The sequence below is a fragment of the Leptopilina heterotoma genome, unplaced genomic scaffold (assembly GCF_015476425.1).
Source record: "Leptopilina heterotoma isolate Lh14 unplaced genomic scaffold, ASM1547642v1 Lhet_76, whole genome shotgun sequence".
Lineage (NCBI taxonomy): Eukaryota > Metazoa > Arthropoda > Insecta > Hymenoptera > Figitidae > Leptopilina > Leptopilina heterotoma.
The window spans coordinates 1,395,528-1,412,536 of record NW_025111175.1 but is presented as its reverse complement, the minus strand read 5'-3'; the positions used below and the strand labels follow the sequence as shown (position 1 = coordinate 1,412,536).

Sequence of the window (17,009 nt, the reverse complement as noted above, 5' to 3'; positions counted from 1 at the left end):
ACAATTCAATGATATTCAATATCTACCTACTATTTTAATAAAATTTTCTAAACGAATTCAATTATTTAAAATAAATTCAATTATTTTCAAAAATAATAAAAATTTCCCAGGAATTCAATTATTGACAAATTTTTTTTATAAATTTCTTCGCAATAATTCAAATATTTTCATGAATAATAACATTTTTACAGGGATTCAATTATTTTCACAAAAATATAATGAAACTCGTGACAGAATTTCAATACAATTTTCATCCAATTTCTCAACAAATGAAATTATTCTTAAAGATTTTATTAAAATTTGTCAAGAGAATTAAATTGTTTAAAAATTTTGTTGATAAAATTCTTTATATAAAAATTCAATTTTAAGAAATATTTAATTATTTAATAAAATATTTTTTTTGTAGTTAAATAATTGAATTCTCGTAGAATTTTTAAATAAAAATCAATTTAAAAATGAATTTTCGTTAAAATTTTAGATAATTATTGAATATTAAAAGTGATATGCCGTGAATTTTTGGAAATAATTGAATTTTCAAAAGGTTTCAAATTAAAATCTCTGAAGAATTAAACTTTTCATACTTTTAATTAAGAATTCTGTTGAATTAATTTTTTTCAAAAAGTTTAATGGAATTTTTAAAAATTATTTAAAGTTTTTAATTTCTAATACATTTAATTGAGAACTGTCAGAATAATCGAAATTTCATAAAATTAAATTAAAAGAAAAAATTTGTAAATTCTCAAAGAACTTTTTTAAAAATGATTAAAAAAAAATTGACTTAAAGAAGAATTTTAGTTGAAAATTCTAGAAATGAATAATCGTAATGATGAAAATAATTTTTAAAGAAGTTATAGTAACAAATTAGCAAGTTTTGATCGATGTCTTCGTGTTTTATAATAATGTTCTAATAAGGTATTGAATTTGAAATTTTTGAAAAGTTTAATTTAACGAAAAGGGAAAATGATCTAAATACGAATAATAAACAAAAGTTAAAATTCGAAATAAAATGCGAATGTGCATAATATACTTATATCAATTTACAGTTCTTACAAAAAAAGAAAAAAGTAATTGTATTTAATTACACTTGACTGAATTCCCATTCAATTCGGTATGGAATTTCCCAATCAACGATGAAATTCAAGAGTATATTTGATGTTTGTTGAGAGTGCGGGATTTCATCAGAACCTCTATTCAATACCGAAGCTAAAGTTACAAAAATGCATGTTTTCTCTCTTTTCTCCCTCTTTCTCTCAAGTTTCAAGTTGCAAGTCCAAACTACTGTTTATGAACACACTTTTCAGTTTTCAAAAGTTACAAACTCGAAAGTCCAAAGAATATAAACATAAGAAAAGTAAAGTGAGAATTTCCGTGGAAAACAGGAAAGCAACACAGTACACAATGATAAATTTCCGGTCGCACCGGCTTTTGCAATTAAACTAAGAGACTCGGCTAAATTATTTCAATCCAAATATTCCTTCTGCTTGTGTAGAAGAAACTATGGACTTAAATTTCAAATAATGAAGAGAGAAATTATGTCGAGGAGGAGAAAATTTACATTGTAAATAATTTATAGTTAAGGAATTATAAATTTTCCATTTCACATTCCTGGAATATTCCGTATTAGAACATTTACTATAAAAATGGTTATTTTACTACTATTAGTAATTGTATTACTATAAAATGTCAACAACAATAAAAAAAATGTTAACAATTCCGTAAAATTATTATGCGAAGAAATTATTGAGCTTGGAAAAAATTGGTAATTTATTTTCAAAGTAAATAATATTGATTTTATGCATATGTGAACAGATTTAATGGTGTATATAACAGCGTCTCGCGAAAATCCTAATGTTAATCAGTAGAAGAGAAAAAAGAAATTGGGAAAGATTGGCTGATTATAGTGGCTAATTATTCCTTTAGAAATTGCATTACCTATAGCATAAAGTGCTTTATTGCACGCAATGAATGGAAAATTCAATTGTGGCTATTCAAATTTGCATCTCTAATAGAAATACCTACGTAACTAATCAAGACAACGATAGGGTGAATTTTCAACGGGAGCTTTTGCTTCTCTAATGACTGAAAGAGTATTAATTTCTTTTATTCCCGGAATTTTTTTTTACTTCATTTCTTCTATTCCCATCTTTTTATACTTTTGCATTATTTTAATTTTCTAGTTTCTTTTTTTTTCATATTTTATATTTATTTCCTTATTATTATTTTTTTCTTTCAATTATTTTTTTTATTTATTTATTCTCAAATTCATTATTTTATTTATTCTCCCATTTTCCTATTTACTTTCTCACTCATTTAATAATATTCTTCATTATTTTATTATCTTATTATTCTTTCAATCTCTTATTCATTTCATTGTTTCTTTATTCAGTTTCTTATTCATTTTTCTTATATGATAATTTTGTTGCTTATCTTTCTATTTTCTTATTCATTAATTTATTTTTTATTTTCCTTTTCTTTTTCATTCGCCGTGTTCCTTTACGTTCAATGAAAAGAAAATTTTAAATTTATAAAGGAGTTTAGAAATATTTGCATATTTTGAAAAAAAAATTTCTTTTAACAATGAACTTGAATAATAAAAAAAGCATGTATAAAATAGTTTTATTTAAGTACACTTTTATAAATGTTTTCATTATAAAAAATGTTTTAATAAAAATATATAAAATAGAAAATTTTTAATATATCAGCTATATTTTAATAAAAAGTATTTTTAATAAAAACTGATAAATAAAATTTTAAATAGGTACGAATTTCGAAAACAAAATTTTTAATAAAATTTATATAAAGATAAAGAGTAAATAGTTTAGGTAGAGTTGAAATAAAGTTAAATAAAAATTTTGAAATAAAGTTTAAATAGCATTTATATAAAATTTGCATAAAGTTTAAATAAACTTTATACAAAATTTGCACAAACCATAAATAAAAATTGCTAAATAAAATCTAAAATGAGTTTAAATAAAATTTTTATAAATAAAATATAAACAGAAAATTTTAACGAAAAAAAAAATTGAATCTCATAAAAAAAAGAGATGGAGAAAAAGAAAATGATATAAATGATGAGAGAAGGAGAAGATAAATTTTAAATATAGAATCTCTAATAGAATTTTTTAAGAAAGCTCTCTTTTTGAGTATTTCAATAATTCTTATATTCAATTCTACAAACTTTTTTTTCCGGGTAAAATATTTTTAACGACGTGGTTTTTTTTAATAGAAAAAAAAATTTCTTGAATTCAGGGTTACACTGTGTGCATGTGGGGAGAGAGAGAGAGAGAGAGAGAGGGAGAAAAAAAAGAAAAGAGGAATTTTATTACGCCCTGAGGAAGAACGTCTTACCAGACATGAAAAGAGGAATTACGCGAATGATCTAAGGTCACAGCTTTATGAAAAAATTTTGAAATTGCTCTTTTTCAAATAAGCCGCGAGTATTTCAAAGGACCCGCGAGCTAGATTATACCAACAACGTTTTTACCTATCGGATTATATATATGTATACACAATTATATTTATTTTTTTCTTTCTTTTTTAATTATTTCGTTATATAATAACGATAATTTATTGATAATTTATTGCAATATATAATATTTGCAACATACACTGAAAAAATTTTTATTTTATTTAAATAACCGATTATTTCTAATAATAATTATTTACTTGAATCTAATAAATTTTTTTCAGTGTATTATTAATACAATTACTATTTAATTATTTATACTATTTGGTATTTTTAAATACAATTAATATAATAATAGTAATATCTAATGATAATAATTATTTTTCAGGTGGGAAAAAAAACCAGAGTTGCGAAGAATCGAACCCCATCTCGTCAGTTGCGAGACCAGCAGTAAAACCGCTAAGCCATTTCACTTTGTAAGTAACTTTTCTATTTTCAATGTAAAACCTAAACTATTTGGCAGTTTTGCCCATTTTTATTGTCAACTTTTATTATTTTTGTGCCTATTTTCGCTATTTTGATATTTTTTCGGAGTAAATTATACTAAAAAGAAAAATTAGTAAAATTACCTTTGAACGTGAAGGAAAATTTCTATTCGTTATTCAGGTCCTCGTCTTTCTTTCTACTATGTAGATATTAAATTTTCTTGAAACAAAAAAGATTTCAGTACAGAAATTACTATCAGTCGGTCCAAGTTTGATTTTTATGACATTTATTTTTCTGATTCTTCTATTTTTTTCTTCACAATCCCGTGTAGCAGACTGTCTTGATTTGATAATGTTGGATGATGTATGATAACATGCGTACAGTATCACAAGGCAGCACCTGGTATGGGATGACAGAAACCGTTTGAAGAATGACTTGCGTGTCACTGTGCAATTTCTCAAACTAGTGAAACTTGGATTTTCTACCAGCAAGCTTCCCTATATATACCCCCATAGTCACCAAAGCAATCTGACACTGACAGAAGACATTCTTTGTCAAGATCTATTCTCATGTCCTACTAAATACATAAACTTTGGACAGTTTCCATTTCACTGCTTCTACAATGTGTTCTAAATTAGTTCAGAAATTTTTTTTTTACTAATTCCCAGTTAGAGTGATAGACATTTTTTTTTTTTTGTAAAGTTGGTTAAAGTTGAATTGAATTTATTGATTTATTTGGATTTTGGAATTAGTTAATTCTTTAGTTATTTTATTTATTTAATTTATTTAATTAATTTAATTAATTAATCTTTTTAAATGATTAAATTTGTCGAAAATAGAAAAACGTGAATATTTTTGTCAATATTAAAAAGTGAATTCAACAAATTGGAAGAATTCCAGAGATGCTTTGAAAATAAAATTTCTCAAATGGGATTTATTAGTCGGACACAATAAATTCCGATCGTTTCTTGAAAATCCATTTACAAAGGCATTTCCAAACGAATAAAAGAAAATGATTTTGCTGCAATTTCCTTTAGATGGATTATCGGTTGACGCGGGCGTAACTGTTAAATTGCAATAATGAACGTTGTCATATTGAATCTCGGATATCTAATATATACTTTTCCAAGAGATGAATCTAATATCTTGTCGATTAGATGCGGTCGATGAAACTTGAGGAGTCTCTCGGCAAAGTATTATTTGAAATAAAATAAAAAAAAGTGAAAGAGGCTGATAAACTTTTGTATTAAAGAAAAAAAAAAAAAAAGATGAAAAGAAAAGAAAAGTGGAGAAAAAAGACAGGGGGAGAAATTCTCTGTAGGCTAAAATGAATTTATATTACAACAATAAGAAAAATGAAGATAGGGCCTGGTACGATCCAACTCCAAAATATTATATATCAGTCTGCACCTTGCAATACTATTTTATTTATATTTCTCACGCTATTTCTTCCAATAATCGAGTGCCATCTGGCATTTGTGAGCAGTTATTCTGGCATTGAGCCAAAATAATGTCTAGACCGGTTTACATACACCAAATGGTAACTTGCTGCCAAATTGACCGGATTTTCAGACAATTGTTGGCAAACTAACTTTTCAAAATGAATGCATTTTGTTGTATTTCATTCTTTTTTTTTAATTTAAATTTACGATTTTTGATAGAGTGCTTCTTATCGATAAAATTTTTTAATAATATTTGTTTTTTTGTTGATAATATTTATTCAAAATATTCATTTTAATATTGAAAATCTTTATAATTTAGACTTGTATAATATTTAAATTTACAATTTTTTGCTATTAGTCTTATGTTTAGTTTAATCTTTTATTTTTTTATTTTTTTATTCTTTTTAGTTTAATATTTGAGGAAAATATTTCTGCAAATATTACAGAAAAATTTTTATATTAATAACTAATCTAAAAAAATTTTCATTTTTTAAAGAACATTACTGAAATTTTTTAATATTCCTGAAATATTTTTTGCTAAAGACTTTATAAGAATATTTTTGAATTATTTTCGTTTCTTTTTTTTGGATTTACATTTTCAAAAGAAGGGAAATAAATAGGAGGAAATAAAAATACCTTTAATTGGCAGTGACATTTTATTTCTGCAATTGTGATAGAAAAGTACAACAATAATGGTAACAAAGTTCAAGTGTGTGTCAAAGACAATTTTGTTGGCTACTCAATTTTTTTTTTTTTTGGTAAAATAAAAAATTATAAAAAAATAACTATTAAAGAGACTCGGTGCGTGAAAGATTTTCGTTTCAAGTACCATATGTAGAGAAAAATATTGTTGAAAAATTGTGCAAATTCGTCGGAAAAAGTCAAGCTTCGACAATTGGCTACAATCGAGAAAAGAATTCGTAGAAAAATAGAAAAATAAAAATTGTTGCCTCTTTATTTAGTAAATGCGTCTTTTCCAATGCACTCCAAGTCGACCAGCGACTTTTCGACGAGATAACGAAAAAAAAATTGCTTTAACTTCACAGGAAAATAATTAGAAAATCTTATTTTAAAATTCGTCTAAAATTGAAAAAAAAACGCTAAAACGAAATAAGAAAAATCCTGTCGAAAATGTTGAAAATTTTTTAAAAATATTCCATGAAAATGTTGACAATCAGAATAAAAATCCGCTGATAAAATGAACAAAGTTTTCCATAATGATATCGAATCATAATTTATCTTAAATTCAGCGCAAAAATACTGACAATCAGAATAAAAATCCTGTTGAGAAAATTAATAAATTTTTATTTAAAAATGTTGAAACTTAAATGTTTTCAAATCAGTAAATAAAATCGTGATTAGTACCAAAAAAATCCGCTGAGAAAATGTACAATTTTTGGCTTAAAGATATCGATTCATATTGTCTTAAATTCAGTGCAAAAAATTCTGAAAGTCACAATAAATATCCGCTGCTAAAATCCACAAAGTTTAATCCAAAAATAACTTTCCATAAATTGTTTTAAATTCAGTAAAAAAATACTGTAAGTCACAATTAACATCTGTTGAGCAAATGCAAAAAGTTGATCCCAAAATATAGTTTCATAATTGTCTTAAATTTAGTAGAGAAAATACTGACAATTGGAATAAAATTTTAGCAACGAAAATGAGTAAAGTTTTCTTCAAGATGTTGCATCATAATTGTCTTAAATTCAGTAAATATAGTCGTTGACAGTTTCCAAAAATTCGTTGTCAAAGATGATAAAATTTTCTTTTGAAAGTGTCGAAGCAATTTGTCTTAAATTCAGTACAAAAAATACTGGAATTCACAACAAAAATTCTAGGGAAAGATTCAGCAAAAGTTTATCTCAAAAATGTTGCATCGTAATTCAGTTAGTTTAACAAATTAAATCCTTGGTAGCAAGAAAGAAATCATTCTGATTGAACAGACGTTTCAGCTTAAAATGAGATACTTTAAATTCTAAAAAGAAGATTTTCCAATTTTTCTTCAGTGTTTCGGTAAGTTTCGGTAATCCTCTCAAAGGAATACAATTCCTTTCCAGTTTAAAATCGATTTCCACCGTGTCGTCATATTCGCGTCGGGAAGGGACTACTGCTCTCGACAATCTTCAAATTCTTGACAAATTTCGGCGCTACAATAGGCGTTGTCTTCGAACCAATTGGTATACTCGCATCGGGAAAGATATACTCCCCAATAGGTGGCGCGCCACCGAAACTATTTTCGAAACCCTTATGACCGTGCGAATGATGTAAATGTTTCTCAAACTCATGATGATGATGATCCTCGTGATGCTTGTGATGATGATCCTCATGATGCTTGTGCTTGTGATGATCGTCATGATGATGTTTGTGGCCATGATGATGATCGTGCTTGTGTTTGTGTCCCTCGTGATGTTTATGATCCTCATGATGCTTGTGGTGTTCATGATGATCGTGATGATGTTTGTGGTCGTGTCCGTGTTTGTGTTCCTGTTTGTGATGATGTCCGTGTTTGTGATGCTCGTGATGGTGGTGCTTGTGATCCTCATGGTGATGGTGTTTGTGGTCCTCGTGATGATGATGGTGGTGGTCCTCCTTATGTCCGTGTTTGTGGTGATGACCGTGCTTGTGGTGATGGTCTTCGTGATGTCCGTGTTTGTGGTGTTCGTGGTGACCGTGCTTGTGGTGTTCGTGATGTCCGTGTTTGTGGTGGTGTCCGTGCTTGTGATGGTGGTCTTCGTGGTGGCCGTGTTTGTGGTGATGGTGGTGTCCGTGTTTGTGTTCCTCGCCGTGCTTGTGTTTGTGTTCCTCGTGGTGGCCATGGTGGTGTTTCTCGTGGTGTCCGTGTTTGTGGTGATGGTGGTGACCGTGATGGTGTCCGTGTTTGTGACCGTGTTTGTGTTCCTCTTTGTGCTCGTGACCGTGGTGGTGGTGGTGACTTTCTTTTTCTTTGTGGGTGTGATGGTGGTGGTGTTCGTTGACGTGGTGATGATCGTGGTGGTGATGGTGCTCGTTTTTATGGGCGTGTTTGTGGTGGTGATGGTGTTCGCCGTGATGTTTGTGTTCCTCGTGGTGTTCGTGTTTCGAGTGGTGTTCGTGATGGTGACCGTGGTGATGTCCGTGGTGGTGACCGTGCTTGTGACCGTGTTTGTGTCCGTGTTTGTGATCATGGTCGTGTTTGTGGTGCTGATCGTGGTGGTGTTTGTGACCCTCGTGGTGTCCGTGTTTGTGGTGGTGATGGTGGTCGTGTTTGTGGTGATGATCGTCGTGGTGTTTGTGATGGTGACCGTGTTTGTGGTCGCCTTTGTGATGATGACCATGTTTGTGGTGATGATGGTGACCGTGTTTGTGTCCGTGATGATGGTGGTGGCCGTGTTTGTGATCGTGTTTGTTGTCGTGTTTGTGACCATGTTTGTGATGGTGGTGAGCGTGATGATCGTGATGGTCGTGATGACCATGATGACCATGATGTTCGAAAGTGTTGTAATGATTGCGACTTATTTTCAAGCCTCCGATTTCTGGTGAGTCATTGTTTTTTAGATCAAAGTCGATTGGCACTGGTGATTCCAGAGGCGAATTGTCATCAAAACCGCCAATGAAGTCATCGAGTTGTCTTTTTTGATGACTACCGAATTGTTTCTCAGTTTTTAATTGCCTTATTGTTCGTGGTTGTTCTGTTGATAAGATTACAGGCTGAGCTGGTTCTAGAATTGTCGCTTTTGGATCTAGTCCAGCTGCCAAACCGGCTGCTGCTAATAGCCCGAGGACCCATATTGATGTCTGCAATAACAATTGTTCGCATTTTTATTATTTTGTTTTTACTTTAATTCTATGAAAGGAAAAATTCTCCGATTTTAAGAGATTTTTTAAATCTTGTATTCTTTGCTAGATTGTATCATTGATCATTAACAAAACCTTAAAAAAAATTCTACCGTTTCAATCATAATACATTTTTTAAAAATAATCTCCCATTGGATTTAATTATTATATTAAAAGTATCAATTTTAATTATCAATTAAAATTACCAATTACAATTATTAATTTTTATTTAAGTAAATATAACAGATACAGAATTTACAAAAATATAAAAATATCACTAGCCTAAATAATAACAATATCAGACTTTCGATTATTTACTAAAGTGAAAAACACTTGTTGATTATGGTGCGTACTAGGAAATAATCCGGCGTCAATTCTAAGTACAATTTTAATCATTATCTATCATAAAAAAGTCATTTGAAAAATGAATTCAGTCAGAAGTGGTAACTGCATTTTCTAATGCACTCTTTGTTGACGAGAGATGACACGAAGGTAAATAAAAGTTGAGCGACTATAAAATTCGTGCGTATAACATTTTACCCAAGATTGCATGCAGGTGCGTGTAAGAAGAATCTTCTAAAAGTCTCTGTTTATCGTAAATTTTTGAATTTATCACCAAAATTCGAGGGAAATTCTTTGGAGATTGCCACTGGAATTGATACACTTTCCTCGGGGAAAACAGTGTCGGGTTGAAAACGATCACCAAAATTTCCATTGGCTTGGATAAGATGTTCCTCGAATGCATGATGTTCATGACCGGCGTGATGTTTGTGATGTTGATCCTCGTGATGATGATGCTTGTGGTGATTGTGATGATTGTGACCGTGTTTGTGACCATGATGACCATGGTGCTTGTGTTTCTCGTGATGTTTATGATCCTCGTGGTGCTTGTGGTGTTCGTGATGACCGTGACCGTGTTTGTGTTCGTGACCATGTTTGTGCTCTTGTTTGTGATGATGACCGTGTTTGTGATGATGGTGTTCATGATGTTTGTGATGTTCATGATGTTTATGATGGTGATCCTCCTTGTGCTCGTGTTTGTGTTCCTCGTGATGCTTATGATGGTGGTCCTCCTTGTGCTCGTGTTTGTGTTCCTCGTGATGCTTATGATGGTGATCCTCCTTGTGCTCGTGTTTGTGTTCCTCGTGATGACCGTGTTTGTGCTCTTCATGATGTTTGTGATGATGATGTTGATGATGACCATGTTTGTGCTCCTCATGGTGACCGTGTTTGTGTTCATGTCCGTGTTTATGGTGATGATCCTGGTGGTGGTGGTGTTTGTGCTCTTCATGATGTCCGTGTTTGTGTTCCTCGTGATGATGATGCTTGTGGTCTTGCTTGTGCTCGTGTTTGTGTTCCTCCTTGTGCTCGTGACCGTGATGATGGTGGTGACTTTCGGTTTCCTTGTGGGCATGATGGTGATGATGTTCGTTGTGGTGGTGATGATCGTGATGATGATGGTGTTTATTGTGATGGGCGTGTTTGTGGTGATGATGATGTTCACCATGGTGCTTATGATCTTCATGATGCTCGTGTTTCGAGTGGTGATGATGTCCGTGCTTGTGGTGCTCATGATGACCGTGTTTGTGATGATGGCCGTGCTTATGACCGTGTTTGTGATGATGACCATGCTTGTGATCTTCATGGTGATGGTGACCATGCTTGTGATGATGTCCGTGCTTGTGGTGCTGATGATGGTCGTGTTTGTGATGATGATGGTCATGATGTTTGTGTCCATGGTGGTGTTTGTGATCGGCTTTGTGGTGATGTCCATGTTTGTGATCGTGATGATGTCCATGGTGATGATGATGGTCATCGTGGTGTTTGTGTTTGTGATCGTGTTTAGAATGATGGTGGTGACCATGTTTATGATGATGAGCCGAGTGGTGGTGATGTCCGTGATGATCAAGATGACTGAGAAAGGTTCTTATGGTTGGCTGTGGTAAATTTTCCTCCTGATGAGAACTGATTCCATTTCCTCTGAGGAATAGCGGAGCCAATCCGCCCTCGTGAACTCCTTTTTGTTGGAAGGGCAACGCCTGGGAGAGACTTTGCCTCAATTTACCGAGATGATGACCTAATTGTCGTCTTTGGCTGTTTTTTTCGTTTCCAAATAGAAACGAAGGGATTTTCGATTTGTGAACCGGTTTCGCTGAATTGTAACCAAGTGGTTGGGAAAATTGAAACTTCGAGTTCTTTGATCTTGGATCTTCGCTAGCTATCAGGTCACTCGCTGCTAGCAAACCAAGGACCAGCAGCCACTTCTGTAATGGTAACGTACGATTTTCTTTAGAATGAATTCGAATATTTAAATTTTAGTAAATATTTTATTTAAATTGATATATTAACCTGTGAGTGTCAAATGTTGAGTGATAGTGTCGAGTGTGCTGATAATTGTTGCGTTTATGTTGTTTCTCACTTTACTATTCACTTCACGTAACGATTTTTGTTGTTGTATTGTTTTGCACTGTAGACTACTTTTAGTTTTTAATTTTACACTCGTTTCTACCTTTTTTGTATAAAACATTCTTAATTCTGAATTTGTAAAAAAGTTGTTCATTTTGTGGAAGAATTAAAAATTAAAATATATCCATTTAGGAATAAAAGATTTTTTAATTTAGAAATTAGAAGGTTGTAGGTTTAGTTTGAAAATAAATTATTACTACAATTTCAAATACGTCATAAATTTTTATACAAATAATATATTTACATATGTTACAATTTAATAACTACAATATCTAATTTACTAACTACAAATTTTTTAAAGGTAAATTTACTAACTACTAGTCTACTATCTGTAAATTTACTAACTACTCATTTATAAACTGTAAACTTACTAACTACGAATTTATTAACTACAAAACTAACTAACAATTTACTACCTACAGTGTATCAAATTTACTGAAAACAACAGTTTTTTAACAGCAATTGAAAGCAACTGAGTCAGGAAAAAATATTTATTACACTTACCATTAAAAAAATCTAATTGTAAAAAAAACTGTAATAATAATTCATTACATGAAAAGATGCTCGACTTCTGTAAAAATAATAAGTAGAATCTGATTTATAGTTTCTTTTATTAAAAATTTTAATGACAGATTTGAAATGTATTTATTGTAAGGAATGTACTGAACTTGTATCAAAGAATAAAATTAAACTTCAGTCAATAAGTTAAAGTAACTTGAAATCGGCTAATAATAGGTAACTAGTACAAAAGTATTGGCAATCAATATGATAGCAGTAGTTTATAATTCATATTTCCTCTCGACAAGAAAACTACTGCAAGGGTAAAACTGCATCTTTTCATATATATTCAATAAAATAATACAGAAATTTCTCCACTCTCAGTTTGTCATAAATTTAAATTAATAAATAATTGAAATAATTATTTATTAATAGAGAAAATTAAACGAGTTATTTATTAAGAAAATAATTAAATTAGTTAGTTTAGTTGATAAAATAACTAAATTAATTACTTATTAATAAAATAAGCAAATTATTTATTAATAAAATAATAATTATTTTAAATAAAATTTTTCTCCAAGTGCAGTTGGTACAGAAATATTATATAAAAGAAAAATTGACAAAAATTCATGTCTCGAAATAAATTCTAAAATGGTAATGTAATTTCAGTTTTCTACCTTTAACTTTTAACTCGAATAATAAAGGCACTATTCTTCTTTGCTGGTTTAACTTTTGTTGGGTTAATAGAGGTTCGGTTAAGAGAGGTTGTTACAGTAATTGGTGCGTTTGTAGTTACGGAAGCGGATACAATGGATGAACTTGCTACAAGAGGTGTCCTTTCTATATTGGGTGCGCTTGCTACAATTGGTGCACTCTCGTCAGGAAGAATGTATTCGGCAGAACCACTCGCGTACGAAGCAAAATTATTATTATCATTATTCAGTAAATAGGGATTATATTTTCCAAGAAGATCGTTGATATTTATTCCTGAATAAGTTGGATGAATAAGCTCGTGATATTTCTGATGGTGATTATGACCGTGTCCGTTGTAAAGACTATGTCCATTGTGATGTACACTCTGGTGATTATGATGTTCATTTTGATGATTATGTCCATGATTATGTCCATGAGTATGTCCGTGGTGATTTTTATGTTTGTGGTCATGTTCATGATCATGATTGTGATGATGATTGTGCCCCTCGTTATGTTTATGGTTCGCTTCGTGTTTGTGCTGTTCGTGATGATGGTGCTTATGCTCATGATCGTGTTTGTGATCCTCTTTATGCAGATGTCCGTGTTTGTGACTCTCGTGATGTTCGTGTTTGTGATTTTCCTGATGTTGGTGTTTGTGATTCTCGAGATGCTGGTGCTTGTGGTCCTGGTGATGTTCGTGTTTGTGCTCCTCCTGGTGGGCGTGATGATGCTTGTGCTGGTGCTCCTCGTCATGGTCGTGTCGATGAGCCTCTTGGTGTTCGTGTTTGTGCTCCTCGTTATGATCCTCCTTGTGTAGGTGTTCTTGTTTGTGGTGGTGAAACTCGAGGTGTCCGTGTTTGTGCTCCTCTTGATGAGCGTGCTTGTGGTCGTGTTCGTGATTCTGTTGGTGCTGCTCCTTGTGCTCGTGTTTGTGGTCCTCGTGGTGATCGTGTTTGTGTTCGTGGCCGTGGTGGTGTTGGTGCTGCTGTTGGTGCTCGTGTTTGTGGTTCTGTTCGTGCTCGTGACCGTGGTGGTGGTGGTGTGTTTCGGTTTCCTTGTGAGTGTGGTGATGATGATGTTCGTTGTGGTGGTGGTGTTCGTGGTGATGATGGTGCTCGTTGTGGTGGGTGTGTTTGTGATGGTGGTGGTGCTCGGCGACGTGTTTGTGCTCCTCGTGGTGTTCGTGTTGGGAGTGGTGTTGATGACCGTGGTTGTGATGATGGCCGTGCTCGTGTTTGTGATCGTTTTGATGGTTGTGAGTGTGTTGGTGATTGTTGTCGTGTTTGTGATCGTGAGTATGTTGCTCGTTGTGGTTCTCCTCGTGAGTGTGATGGTGATCTTGATAGTGACCATGTTTGTGGTGATGATGGCCTTGGTGATGATGACCGTGGATATGATTCTGCTGACTCGTATGACCATGTTTATGGTTGTAGTCATAATAGGTGTACTTGTAACCCTTATCGGTGAGTGAATTGTCTTTAAAAATATCATTCAGTTGATTGTTTTTGTGATAGTAGCCATAGTCGGCGTAATGTTTTTGGTTCTGTTGGTAATTGTTGGCGGTGATTTTATGGTTGTACCAAGGCATGGGTTCGTAATAGTAGTGATTTCTTTTCTTGATAATATCGGGTTTTGCGGTCACTGACAACTTTGCAGTTGGAGTGTAGTTTGCCTTGAATAACATGGATTTAAAGCCTCGTTGATATGGTCCTGGCGTTACGAAAGAAAGGGTTCGATAATTCCCAAGTCCTAAATGACCCAGCTGTCGCTTGTAGGAAATATTTTTGGGTGTTTGAATAATATTGTAAAATGGTTGTTGCTTCCTGAGATGAATGATTGGTTGAAGTTGTCTAGGTGCTCTTAGTGTTACTATTTCTACAATTGGATGCTGCAATGACTTCTTATTTATCATTGTAAGTTCTTGAGCAGTTGTTTGGCACGCAGTAGCCAGAAGTGCCAGGATTAGAAACCATGCCTGCAATAGTGATATTTGTTGTAGCTATAATTAACTAAAACACATTTCATCTATTGAAAATACAATACTTAATCATCTACTTCTATAAATACCAAATATTTATAAAATTACCAAGAATATTTATAAGATTACCAATTATTTCTAACTTTACCAAATATTCCCAAAAGTATACCAAATATTTCTAAGAGTGCTATAAAATGCTCTACCGAATTGATTAAAATTAGTAACAAAACTTAATAATAAATGTGATAGTGTCGTGTCATTAACGAGATATCAAATTTCGAATTACAGTATTTAATAATTAATTAAATACATAAATTAACTACTCAAGCTACTATTTTTTTTTGTTGCTCTAAATGCTGATTGACAATCAAGAAATGATTTACAACTTACCCCAATAGTGTAAACTCGTCCTTAAAGTGATTAAAGTTGAAAATCTCCAACAATACTCAAGAAATAATTTTTCACATTTTCGATAATTGAAATTAAAAATTAAAAACTTGTTTAAGAATTATTTTTTTGCTTAATTCACTTTCGGACAGGTTCACTCTACATTTATATATTTTTCAAATTTGTTTATCAAATTATTAAAAAAAGTAATAATAATATTATTATTATTATTAATAATAATATTACTATTATTATTAATAATAATATTACTATTACTATATTAAAATATTATTAATAATATTTTGTATTAATAAGAATATATTAATAAAAATATATTAAAAATATAAATGATTAAAAACTAGTTTATAGAAATTCCACGAAAAAATTTACACCGGAATTTTATAAGTAAATTTATTAAGATTTGAATAAAATGCAAATTCTTATATTCACGTTGTGTTTTAAACGGAAAGAGTATCCCATGTACAGTATATAAATGTGTTAGAAACGATGATTTCAATTATAAAATATATATAGAATCAACACTCTGATGAGGGACTTTAATGAAATAAAGTTTCCTCTGAAAATCACTTTCTCGAAAATTAAATTTTCATCCGGCGCTGTACTCAATTAATTTAATCAAAAAATACATTTCATACTGTTGAAACTAGATGGCTTTAAATAAAATACAATATTATTAATAATTTAACGTATTTTACTTAAAAGGAGAGTGGAATTTAATTATTTGGAGAAAGAAGAACATTAAGTTCTTGGCATATTTATTTATTATTCAATGAATATTATTGATTGTAATTAATTTTATTTTTAACATTTTTTATTTTATAATTATTAACCTTTTTTGTAATTAATAATTGTAATTAATATTGTTCATTAATATTATTAATTGATTAATATTATTCGTTAATATTATTAATTACGGTTTCATTTTGAAAATACTTTTTCGATTCGCATTTGTGTGTTGTAATTGCCGCTTCGTCTCATTGATTTTCGAGCGGAATAATTAGAAAGAAAAGTTTTAAAAGACGAAAGTAAAACTCTTGATAATGAAGAGTAATAACGGAAGTGATAATATTTTCACAATTTCTGCTATAAACCGAAGAGTAATTATAAAACGAACCGAAACATTTGAACAATATTGTATTGTGTAAGTTTATTTTATTGCTATCAAGATTTTTATTGGCGAAAGTAGTAGTGGTAGTGGTGATGATGATAGTAATAATAATAATGATAATAGTCGAAGTAGTAGTAGTAGTAGTTTTGTAGGAGAGTAGAAGTAGTAATAGTAGTTGTAATCTTTGATTATTATTACTGATGGAAAGTGAACGGTACTAAAATGATAAAAAAAAGACACAGATTTTTTTTTCTTCCACATAATTGTTACTCCCTCGCTCTTCGCTTGAACAGTTTGCACTAAAAACCCTTTTCCTTGTGATTGTAACAGCAATTTTGAGATTGTGTAAACGATTATTATTAAATTTTAATAGGATTCCGCATTTAATTATGTTAATTTTATACAATGTTTGTTTGACCCTATATAAAATATTATGTCCAGCGTTATCCCTTATAGTATCAGTTGTTGAAAATCTTGATTTTGTTTTTGTACGTAAATTATGTCTGTGGTAATATCTTTTGGGGGGATAAATATTTATATGGAATATATTATACTTTTAGATATTATGTAATCAGTTTTTTTCACTTTGACAATTATTATTCTTATTTTTTTCAAAGAATGAAAAATCTCTTTCTTTTTGTTGAGCTTGCTCATTGTTGAGCTTGCTCAACAATTTCTACAGAATGAGATTTTTATTATTTTTATTGA

General features: G+C 31.0%; 3 protein-coding genes across 3 annotated transcripts in view; all 3 read right to left on the bottom strand.

Annotated features, from left to right (window-relative positions):
• Positions 1-7,419: 7,419 nt before the first annotated feature.
• Positions 7,420-8,501, bottom strand: LOC122510868 (Y' element ATP-dependent helicase YEL077C-like). The gene is made up of 2 exons (XM_043625808.1): positions 8,007-8,501; positions 7,420-7,956 (listed from the first exon to the last, which is right to left on the bottom strand). The coding sequence occupies exons 1-2, from the start codon at positions 8,499-8,501 to the stop codon at positions 7,420-7,422; spliced, it is 1,032 nt and encodes a 343-aa protein (XP_043481743.1).
• LOC122510867 (sarcoplasmic reticulum histidine-rich calcium-binding protein-like) lies at positions 8,498-11,677 on the bottom strand. Its single transcript, XM_043625807.1, has 4 exons — positions 11,500-11,677; positions 9,813-11,437; positions 8,890-9,111; positions 8,498-8,827 (listed from the first exon to the last, which is right to left on the bottom strand). The coding sequence occupies exons 1-4, from the start codon at positions 11,675-11,677 to the stop codon at positions 8,498-8,500; spliced, it is 2,355 nt and encodes a 784-aa protein (XP_043481742.1).
• A 1,116-nt stretch (positions 11,678-12,793) lies between these two features.
• LOC122510866 (GATA zinc finger domain-containing protein 14-like) overlaps positions 12,794-17,009 on the bottom strand; it is a 93,723-nt gene continuing 89,507 nt past the window's right edge. The window contains exon 3 of the mRNA XM_043625805.1: positions 12,794-14,806. Coding sequence (XP_043481740.1) covers positions 12,794-14,806 — 2,013 coding nt within the window. The remainder of the gene's footprint in view (positions 14,807-17,009) is intronic.